This window comes from Parasteatoda tepidariorum, chromosome 8, assembly GCF_982258835.1.
Source record: "Parasteatoda tepidariorum strain Cologne lab strain chromosome 8, Ptep-v5.0, whole genome shotgun sequence".
NCBI lineage: Eukaryota > Metazoa > Arthropoda > Arachnida > Araneae > Theridiidae > Parasteatoda > Parasteatoda tepidariorum.
The window spans coordinates 44,298,197-44,310,491 of record NC_141762.1 but is presented as its reverse complement, the minus strand read 5'-3'; the positions used below and the strand labels follow the sequence as shown (position 1 = coordinate 44,310,491).

Sequence of the window (12,295 nt, the reverse complement as noted above, 5' to 3'; positions counted from 1 at the left end):
AGAGTGAATTATTTTTCAAAAATGGAATATGAGTAAAAAGGCAGTGTTTTTAAGGGATAGTGGCTTATTTTTACAAAAATTGCAAAGAGGGTGCATTTACGGGGATCAAAGGGCAGGCCACCCTTTTAAAAAAGCTTAGGGAGAACACTGCTTGACCTTACAGTCATGAATAACTGTTGCAAACTCCTAGCAGTTATACAAATAGTAAAAATATTACTTGTTAAAAAATGCTATTTTATTCATATATGACCAAGTCCATAAAAAACAGCCTTAGTTTATAGTAGTCAGACTTTTTAAGCTTTGTACTCAATAAAATAACAATGAACTTCCAGACAACTGACAAAAAAGTGGGAAGAGTTTATCCAGTTTTTATTAACTTTCTAAATATACTTTTAATACATACATGGGAGTAGTTATAAGGCACACACATGTAACACAACAGGCAAAAATATCTACATATTCACAGCTAAATGTCTAAGAAAAAAATAAATATTTTTATTAAAACTAAAAATATAATGTACGTTATCATACATTAAAATTGAATGCAAAATATTTATACAATCACTAATATAAAGTAAATCAAGTTGTTCATATAACAATATCAGTATAAGCATAACTTTAAAACTCTGGAATAAGAAAAGCATTGTATCAATTCCTTTTAAAAATAGATTATATATTCTAAGTTACATTTTTTTCTAAATCTTAGAAGAAAATATTTATAGGAGTTGAAGTATTCCAGATCTTAATTCATAACAAATTGTCATTGATTTTCCATTTGTTGACAAAACGATACATTCTTATAAGAACTGGTTCAAATGCCAAAGAAACCAAAAAAAAAAATTCAATTTTAAACAAACCAAAAGTTTAAAATACATATAACATGAAAAGGTTGCCTTAGGAAATTGAAGTGATTACCAGGAGGCCAAGCATTTTCATTGAACAATCTGTAAGAGATATAGTTCGTTCACCAGGAGTTGGCACGTGGTTCCACCTCCTTGGACGCAGAGTTAATTTCAGAGCGGGAGTAAGAAGAGAAACTTCTACGAGCTTGAAATTGAGACAACCCTTAATGCACGCCAAACACAAACAGTGAATTCTTTTTCAGTCAATTACTCCGCTTTATCATCTGCTATTATACCTTTTGTTTCTCTAGCTAATTAAATATATTTTAAATTTAAAAACTGCTGTTTTTCGAGCAAAATGTCTCAAAAAGGATAAACTATTCACTCAAAGAGAGAAAAGTCATAAAAATGGTGTGAAATATCATCAAATTTATGATATATTTAATGCTAAAAAAATGCACATAAAGTTTGCGAAATATTTTTGCTATACGATCGCCAAATAGCAACCTCGTTCAATATTGCTCACAACCTTCTACCAAAAATAGCGAAATAGTATCGCCGCATACCACGTGATGCAGACGGAACTCCTGGTGAATGAAGTATACCAATTACTGGATTGAGGATTCAGCCTGTAGGCAATTATTTGAATTTAAAAATATTTTATTTCATTTATAATTCAATATTAGTTTCTTAAACACTAAAAAAATTTCTTAAGCCTTTTGAATCTTGGAACAATTAAAATCTCAATCATTGCTTGTCTTCCACAAAGTATATGTCCACAATAACAAAAGTTTATTTTTAAGTCACATGACAATCCTTCCTTATTTACCGGCTTTAATGTTGTAACAACATTTTTCAATAAGCATAAAAACTAACAATTGTGGTTAGGTAGATTTTTGGAACCTAAAAAAAAGTTCCAATTTATAACTAAAGTCAATTTAAAAAAAAAAAAAACTTTACAGACAAACAGATTTATTATTTTTATGTATGGATAATATATATTAATAAATAAATGGAAAGAAAAAAAAAATGCTAGTGCGCTAGACAATGAGATTTTGCTAGGTTAAATATATATGGATCCATAACACTGCATTTTGTTTGATGATGAACAAATTAGGCAGAGAAATCACTCTATGAATCTTACCATGAATGAAACAATTCTCAGAACAACTGCTGGAGTATTTAAATCAGGACAGTCAGACTGCAGACTTGCAACTGAGTCTCTATTACCCACAGCCAAAGATGAATTAGATTTTGCAAAACATTTGGATCACATTGAAAAGGCTAAGGCAAAGTGAATGAAAATATAGAACCAAGAGCCTTTAGATAAAAAAATGAAAAAACACAACAAAATTTCGATACAGCCCTTGAAGAAATATGATCGCTATTGCCAGACACCTCTTTTACAAATAAATCCTGAAAAGATAAAAGAAGTCCAAACAGTAACAGCTTTTCCTTCAACTCAAGTTAGTTTGGAAAGATTATTCTCACCTCCTTAAGTTTATAAAATTGAATATATGGTCCTTGGTAAAAAGATCTTGCCAAAAATTAGAAATTACTAATTCCAGTTTTTCCCGTAACATAATAAAATGTTAATATGAATAATCTGTTACGCCATCAATTTTTTTTCTTTTCTGTACCATCTATTACTTTGTTTATATTGGAAAAAAAAAGCTATTACACATGTGTAGTATATGCTCACATGTATATGAGGAAGTCTAAGTTTAAAATTCTAAAAGGATGTTCATTTTTGCAACTGACTCTACAGCTCTGTTAATAATAATATCAATTATTTTTTTAATTGAATTACTTTTTCCAAAAATATTCTTAGTTTGTTTAAATTGAATATTGAATGTTTTAAATTTATCACTGCTTGCCATCCGTTTCAGAGATGGGATTTAGCAGCCAGACAGTAGAGTTAATGATCTAGCTGCTATATCATATTTTTCAAATACTTGGAAATCATTAATTTTCTAGCATTTCCTGTCAGTTTAACATTGTTACTTTTAACTGTTTATTTATCTTGTTAGTGTGATGCAACTTCTGTCGAATTACATTAATTCTGTTTTACCATCCTTGTTCATCTTACCGAAAGGTGTACCAAAATGATTAAGGTTTTAATAAAAACTTTGCCATTCATGATTTTTAAGCGTTTTTTTTAAAAAAAAATTAAAATATTCAGTCTAATGTGGTGGAAAGGTAGACAGAATTAACAAGAAAAAAAAAAAAAAAAAAAAAAAACAGACGAAATTGAAGTTTTACTACTCACCCCTTTCCCATACAAATAAAATACAAGTTACACATTTTAAGCTAAATGATTAACGTGAAAATAGTTCATTTTTCTGTCATTTCAGAGTTAAAATGCATGTAGGACTGCTTTTATTTTTTCCTCCTCCATCTCCCACATTAAGTTTTGCAAATGGCTGGTTCTATCATTCCACGTTTTTTCACAAGGCCAAATAATCAGGAGCCTACTGTAATCATATAAATCTATTATATAATAACCAAATAGAAAAATAAAAATCAAACATAACCCAGATCTTAGTAAAAAAAATCACAAGCCTAAACACAAGGTAGTGGTGAACTTGGCTTCAGATAGATTGTTAAAACGTTAGTTTGAGAATTAAAGCAACAAAACACAGACTAAAGCTTTAATAAATAAAATAAGAATTCAACCAGGAATAAGTCAAAATTTATTTCTAAAAAAAGTATTTTATTTTAAACTCAAGAAATTGTTAACTTCCATTGATCAAGTAATTATAGCAAAAATCTTATTGACGCATAAGATATTTTCTGTCAATAATCAGAGTTAGTTGTTACATTATATTTTTGATGCTCAATTATATATAGATGAGTGCATTCATAATTATGTTGCAATAAAGACTTACAAAAAATAAAGTTATCTTATACTATAAAATTTAAATAACTTATATATATACATTTTTGATTCTTTTCCTCCTATTAACCACAATTTTTTTTTCTTAATACAAAATTACTCTTATAATTATAATTAAAAATGGGAATAATAAGAGAGAGGGAACAGTTTTTAAGTCTTGTGTATTAAGTTTTTAATCTTTAAAAATTTCAATGTAAATGTCAAGTTTCATAGCTGGTAATATTCAATATTTCACTTTTTTGGTGCTTTTGATTAACATGAGCTTATAAAATAAAGATATTGAGAGAAATTTTTTTTTTCTAATATGAATAAAGTCAACATTAAAGCAAAAAAAAAAAAAAAAAAAAAAAAAAAGCATTTAAAATTGCAATAATTTTTAACTCATGTCACATCCACATATTTAAATAGCTATTTTCGCACATGAAATTTCAACACAGCAAAGAATATAATTTGCATTACAGGAGGTTACAGATCGAGTCAAATGGAAGTTTTTTTACTATAAGTTAATAATTCTCTAAATAATCATTGAATGTCTACATCTCAGCTCTATTAAAGGACTGTCAGACTTTATAAACAAAGTATTCGACCCAAGAAAATGGAACTAGGCAGAATTGAGTTTGGAGCATTTGACAAAAAATGCTACTAAAGCAGACAAGCATCACATCAAACAATAAGAATAATTATTGAATGTTAAATTTTCTGATACCACTCACTGTACATTTTTCTAAAGCCCGTTATAATTTCAAATTTTTAATATTTTATGAAAAACTTCTGTGATCTGCAGTGTGGCCAGCATGGTATTTTTCACTGTAAGTATAACAGTAACAAATTTTTAAATACTAAATTTATGTATTACACCATACTTCTTATTCGTTTTTCTACTCACCTTCGTAATTTTAAGTACTTAAGCCTTCGTAGTTTTAGTGCAGCAAAATAAAATGTATTGCTAAGTTAAACTTCAAAAACAGAACTGGCAACTTGATAGAATCCAGAGTACATTTTTCAATCAGTGATTTAAGTACCTTAATATAATATTGATGCATGTGAGTGTCCAACAAATCTGCCCTAATATGCCTGAATTGACTAAATGTCAACCCAGATGGGCATTGGGGAAAAAAAATATGCATGCTTTCTTAAAGAGAGAGTTAATTACATACATCTTGCAATCATCTTAATAAAATGATTTATAAATTTAAAAAAAGTATTTAAAAGAAAGTTTCTTATTGTAAGAAAAATTCAATACAATAACTTTACTAGTAGTGATTCTTAATCAAGTTTTAAAAATGAAATAATCAGTTAAACCTACTTTTACAACACAAAATTTCCTTCCCCCCCTTCAATAATGATGTTTTTAAAAACACCATTTCAATAGGACCAAATAATTATTCAGAATAAAGCAAGAATTTGATTATCCCAACTAATTGGGAACAGATATTCTCCAAATAAACAAACCTCTGGAATAAACATTTTTTTTATTTTTAAAAAATTTAGCATGTTTTATTCTAATTCCATTTGCAGTGCCAGATTAAATTTTTGCTGCAAGGATAACATACCACACTTCTTAATAGCAGAAAAGGAAGCTATAGTTATCAAACTTAAACTACATTAATAATAACAAAAAGATGCAGGATGCAACCAAAATTTTACATTTCAATTTCTACTGTCAAATCGAAGCAACCAACTTCATTTGTCGCTAACAAAACTTTTATTTGTTTACTCACTTAAAATTATCTATAGTGTCACTGAAAGCCTAATATTAAGCTGAAATTGGGGATATTTATGTTTCAGTATCTGTTGGTGCCAATTACAATCACCAAGGCACAAAATTTTAAAGAAATAAGTCGAGGTTTGCCTGAAGATGGCTTGGTATCTTTCTGGGATGTTAATTTTAGTTTCTCAAGGGCCACTGCCAGGAAGTCACCACAATACACAGTGTTTATTTCGGCAGTGATAGACAGCATGCTAATGAAACTGAGAAGACTAAAAATTTAACACTGAAAAACTAAATATTTAGCACTTAAAGTCACAAAAATTCCACTTTTGATAAACAGAGGCATTTAAATTAAAGAGGTTTGTATAATCAAGGTTCTACTTTATATACACTAGCATAAAAACTAGTTACCAAAAATTGTGTCATCATTAAATTTTGGCTGGAATTGTTACTCAATTGACGATCCATCCATATCTCAAGCATTCAATAAACATTAATAACTAATATTTTTCTTTGATTAGAAGTAGTCTTCATGTACATGAAAAAATAAAAATTATTTGATTTATTTCTACTAGATTCTGTTTCTTGTTCAACATATTTGTTTACTCAGAATGGCTTTCAGCCACGTGTTTATTCAGAGTCCTACGGAATTTGTAATATTTACTGCAATGCTGACATCGATATATTTTATGCTTTTTTCCAACTTTTGCTTGGGGTTTAGGTACACTTTGAGGTTTGGGAGATTCTGGTGAGCTTTTATAAGCAGTATGTGTCAGGAAATGTTTTCTGAGACCATTTAAGTGTACAAAACCTTTCTGACAAACTGAACAAACATGATTAGATTTTTTGGACTCTGCAACTTCTACTTGTTCCTGTACATGATTTTGCAAATGCAGCTCTAAATCTTCTGGTAATGTAAATGATTTTTTACATAATTTACAAATATGCTTATGACTTCTCATGTGAGAAGACAAGAGAGGTCTTGTCTTAAAAGCTTTTTCACAGACTTGACACGGAAATTCAGCTTCGTGATCCGATTGATAATGCCTAATGAGATATTTTTGGCTGGTAAAAGATCTATTACACTGTTCACAAGGAAAAAATTTTTCAGAGACTTTGGTGACAATGGTACTCTCCCCATTGACAGGTTTAGGAGGAATCTCATTTTCTTGAACCATAGGACTTTCAGTATTATCAAGATCAATTTTATCAGTGCAATTTTTATGTTTATCACAATGTTTTAAGAATGATCCATGTTTAATGAACACTCTCCCACAATCTCTACACTCAAATGGAGGTTTTGGTTTTCCTGAAGCAAGGGTTTTGGTTATATTATTTGGCAAATCTTCAGACTGTCCATCACCCTGCTCGTGCAAAAGCATGTGTTTTTTAATATTTCCAGCATGAGTGAAAGATTTATTGCAAATTGGACAAACATGAGGATGAGATTCGGAGTGAGTCAAGTGGCGGATTTGTAAGCGACATATTCTTAAAAAGGAATTGTTGCAAGATCTACAAACACCAGGCAATTTCCCAGTCTGCGTGAACTGTCTCACTTGAATGCTGTTAACATGGACAAAACCATTTTTACAAGCTTCACAGTAGGGAGATGGGTTACTCATATTCGACTGCCTTCGTATTTGAAGTGTGTAAACATCTTGAAGAGTTACCTCAGTCATCATGAACTAAAATCATAAATTAATACAATTAATAACTCAATGCAACTAAATAAAATTGTTTCAAACTTCTAAAATTTTAGACTAACTGCTAAACTTTAGATTTTCTAATTCATGACCGTTTTGTCCTAAAGTTGAAATTTGTGAAACTACCGTTTTTCCTAATGATGAATTTGTGAAGGTACTGCTAAACGGTAGTAAATTCTGCCTGGACAGACCCCTGAAGTTAATCTACACAGTCTATAGGAATAATAAGGGGATATTTCCGTATCGTGATCTGTGGCGCCAACTACAATCGCCAAGGTGCGAAATAGATTTTAAACTTGCAAATTTTTAAAAAAAACATGTAGATGTTTGCCCGGGGGTGGCTATGAGTTATACCTTTCGAGTTGGTCCCTTTCTGTGATGTATTTTTTTAGTTTCTCGCGGGCCACTGCCTGGAAGTTTCCAAGACTTGGCGATTAGTCTGCCACAGATCACGATACGGAAATCTCCCCCATATTGCAATCACTAAGGTGCCAAATAGACTTTAAACCCTGCAGATTTCTTTTAAATATAAAGATTAGCAGGGGGGTGGCTATGAGGAGATCCCTTTTTGTGAATTTTTGCTCACAGGCCATTGCCTGTAAATTGCTAAGAGTGAGAAAATTTTTACCAAATATGATACTATATGGAAAAATCTATATTAGGGGGTTTGGTGTATGAAACTCTATACTATACAAGAATATTTTGGGTATATTATTCCACTTTTCAGATAAATTACTTATTTATTTTACTTTTTTAACTAAGAATGTTTTTTATAAAATAGAGCAGATTTAAATGATAGTTTTTCGTCTGAAATTCTGTAAAGCATACGAAATATAAATACTGAACAGTGCATGTGGATACATAAGCTGAAATTTTTTTTTCTAAAGAAAGAATATTTTGGTATAGTTTAAAATAAGTAAAAATGTATTAAAGGAGTGTAAAAGTACAAATAAAGCAATCTTTTAAACGTTCAAAACACAGAAGGAATATTAGTTCAGAATACAAATATTCCAGTACTAGTAGAATCATTAATAGAATTATGAATACAGCGATACCTGAAACTCTAGTGTAACAGAGAATTAAATTTAAGCAAATTGAAAAATCATAAATTAAGCAATAGTTTTGACAAGTATAAACAAGTAATTTACTATCAGCAAGAAAATCGGTCGAAAATAAGGAAGGAGAAAAAATTTGATAACTGTGAAAATTAATAAGGTGTGACTGTTAATTTGACTTTCTTATTCGATTGCACTTACCTTCAATCAATGAAATAAAAAAGATTACTTTAAACTGAAGTCGATTATTCTAGAAATAACGTTTTAAATTAATAATTGTTTTAGTTGTTAATTAACGGGTTTCGCCACCTCGTACTACGTAATGTTTTATAAACAACAGATGGCGCTACTGAATTAAATGAATTTTAATTTGTCGTATATAATTAAGTGTATCTGTTTAAAAGAATCATACATAAAATTAATTATAAGCTTTTTTCAAGATTAAATAATCAATGAAGAATATTAATTAAACAAAAACCCAAAAATTTTTGTCCTTATAACTAATTTTAAATACATGTATAGACTGTTGCCACACTCAAAAGGTAATATTTAATTTTAATTTGTAAAATAATTAAAATGACTTAAAATAGATTTTCCATAAATTAAAAAAAAAAGAAACTTTCAATTTTTAATTGCGAAATTGTAGAAAAGTAAATAGAACTGCTTGAACAATTCGCAATGTCGGTAAGATCTGTTAGACGAAAAATATTAGAAATAATATAGTGGCGCCATCTAAATATTAAGCAAATAAAAACTTCTCTTCCTAGAAAAAAATAGATAAGTCTTAAAAAAAAGTAAGCGAATTTTTAAAAAATTTATAACTATTTAAAGATGTCATTAATTAGAGCTAAATTTTGATTTCATTTTAAAAATTAAAAAGTTAAATACCGATATAAAGATCTTTTAATAGGATTTAAAAAATTCTTCAAATTTGAGCACCAAATTTTAATTTATGAAAATTTGAGTTTTTTTTAGCAAAATTGCAGTAAATTTAACCTTTCATTCCTTAAGCTTATATTTTATAAATTAATATTTTCATCAATAGCAGATGAACTAAAACCGGGGACCATTTTGCTAAATAAAACAATATATTATTTTTAAATACCTTAATTTAATTCTAATTATTGTGGGATGTGCTAGTTTAAATATTTTCATTAAATACTATTACATGTTCATCTCCGAGTAAAACGAAAATGATGATTATTAATTAGTTCTTCAAAGAAGCTAATATGATTATAATTTTTTTTTTTTTTTTTTTTAAATCTTCTATGCCTATTTTACGTAATGCACAGGATTAAAGGGGATATGTAAACAACAAAAATTTTAGTTCCTTATAATAAAATTAAATGATGTTTTTTCAGGGTTAAACCTCTCTTTGTAGTTACTCTATTCAAAACAAATCTCTCTTTTTAATTTAGTAGATATTTTTATAAAGCATCTAATTTCATAGACATAATTGAATATTTTTGAAAAGCCAACAAGAAAATAGTATTATTTGTTGATCATTACGAATCACCAAAAAAATTTGCTGTAATCAATTATAAAAATTATGAATATAAATCATTTGAGTGTCAGGCTTTGGAACCCTTAAACTTTTCCAACTACATCCAGTTGTTGAATTGTGTTTCAGTAAGTCTGATGGTAATTTATATTTAGAATTTTGATTCATTGCACCATTTAACACTTAATCACTGTCATAACATGGTGCATAATGGCCTGCAACAGCAAATCAATTATAAAAATAGATTTATACAATAACAGATGTATACAACAAAAAACTTGATTGTGGATGTTACTTAAGTATCATTTTATCTATAGTGAAGATCTATCATTTTATCAATAGTTAGTACTCCTACCCTGAACTCAAAAAGAGTTCAGGCTAGGAGAGTTAAGAATTTCTGCCTCACAAACAGAAGGTGCTGTAATCAGGCATAAAAATTATGAATATCAATCACTTGTGTGGCAGGCAACTGGTCGAAACTAGAGGCATGGTAAGCATAACAATTATTAACTAAATCAAATTATTCTATTTTGTTTATGTTTATAAAATTTAATTCTTATTTCATTGCACTTCACTTAATCACCGTCATAATATCTGTTGCAACTACTATTGGCAAGATACCTTGTTTAATAAGAGCTTTGTAAAAGAAGAAAGAAAAACAATGACTAAAAAACATTAAATTCTGTCACATTTATTTCAATACACAAGAATATATTTCTTTGGACAATATTATATGACTGTAAATAATATATTGTAGATTTAAAGGTAAAAAAAAGCATAATGAATCATTTCTAATTTAAAGCACATTTAGAAATAATTTAAAAGAATTCATCTATTATTTTTAATACATACAATATAATGCCAAAGGCATTCATTAAGGCTCACAGACTGCATACAACATTGCTTGCATAATAAAACTGATTTTTCGACAAGTTTACAAGTTTTATACAGTAAAACAAGAAAATATATACTTTATAGGCTAATAAAAAAATTCAAATTAAGTGGCAGAGAATATTAGTCTATTATATTTTTAAGCAAAGTAATTAAAAAAATTAAATAGAAAAGCAAATCAAATGCAGTTAATATTTTTTTAAATGTTATTAGTTTATTTAAAAGATTCCCAACCAACTACAAACTGTTGTCTCACTAAATATTAAGCATATATTTTATAGCTCACAATTATTTTATGCTATACACTAATACATATAAAAATATTACTTATATATGTTATATACATACATTTGCGAGAAAATTAGAAGAACAAATAATATGTATATAAATTATAATAAAAATTGGCAGGAAAGATTTATAAAGAATAAACTACACAAAATAGAACAAAAATTAATTAGAATGTTGATACTGAAAATGAACTTGATTACACTTTTATAAATTCTTTGACATATGGTAATGAAAATAAACACGTTGTAAAAAACTAATGATCAAGATTCTCAAAGGTGATTGAACTTGCTAAAACAAACAACTTTCATAAAAAATGTGGGTTCAGAAAGCCAAGCACGAGTTCCAAGAAGGGCATGACGTATCGCTAGCAAATTTTTATTTTATTGAGTCGATTTGAAGTGTCACTGCAGCTGGTAGTCGTTCATTTGTTGTAAAGTTCTTAATGTAAAGATTTTTTGTATTTTGCTTTTGTCATTACTGTATTATTTTCTTTTATTGTATTTTTCATTTTCACTAAGCAGGTACACTCTCACTGCTTGTTTTCAGCTTTTTGACCTCACACACTAAGATGAAATTGTTTTTGCAAGTTGTTATCACTCCTTACAATTAGTTTCATTACATCTTGCATTGCTATCAATAAATGAATATAAGGATGTACAAAGTTTCAGAATTATAGGTTGGGAATCTTGAATGGGGAATAAATTTGTAAATAAAATTAATGGCAGTGATATTGCTAAAAATTGTTATTCAATTTAAATACTAATTGCTAAAATGGGCAGATATTGAATGAACAAGTTTTTCATTGATAATTTTATTTTCGATATTAAGAAATAAAGTTAAATTTACAACAAAAATATAAAAAAAATTGATATGGCAAATTAATGTTATTAAGTTTATTTATAAGAACTGATTTTCTAAGTCAGTATTAACTAACAAAAGAAATAACATTTCATCTTGAATAATAATAAATAAAGAAATAAATAGAATAGCAATAATAAATAAAGAAAAATATAGATCACTCAAACTTTATGATTATTAATTAAAAAAACTCAATGTTTTTAATATAGATAAATATTATGTAAAATATAAACAAAATTATTAAAAATGCATATTTTTTTAGAAGCTAAATTATGATTCTGACAAAGAGAATTCTTTACCAACATTAAACATCAATATTTTTCATTAACAAAAGAATTTTAAAATACATACAGGCAGATCAAATTTGCTGTTGAGTAAATCAACAACACCAGGCAAGGTAGGTTAAAGAACACCAAGCAAGAGAGGAGTGTTTAAACAATATATCTAATATTTGCTAGACAATTTCAAGTAAAATAAACTGTCAATTTATAATCAAGGAAAGAAAAGAGAGAGTCAATCACTCAATATTATTTCATAAAGGCAGGGAAAT

General features: G+C 28.1%; 1 protein-coding gene across 2 annotated transcripts; it reads right to left on the bottom strand.

Annotated features, from left to right (window-relative positions):
* Positions 1-5,191: 5,191 nt before the first annotated feature.
* Positions 5,192-8,709, bottom strand: LOC107449151 (uncharacterized). Of its 2 annotated transcripts, none has more exons than XM_016064590.4 (2): positions 8,409-8,709; positions 5,192-7,134 (listed from the first exon to the last, which is right to left on the bottom strand). In XM_016064590.4, exon 2 carries the CDS (start codon positions 7,129-7,131, stop codon positions 6,052-6,054), a length of 1,080 nt encoding a protein of 359 aa, XP_015920076.1. In that variant the 5' UTR covers positions 7,132-7,134; positions 8,409-8,709; the 3' UTR covers positions 5,192-6,051. The 2 variants fall into 2 exon arrangements, with proteins under 2 accessions (XP_015920076.1, XP_015920077.1); XM_016064591.4 differs by lacking the exon at positions 8,409-8,709 and adding an exon at positions 8,208-8,354.
* Positions 8,710-12,295: the final 3,586 nt, after the last annotated feature.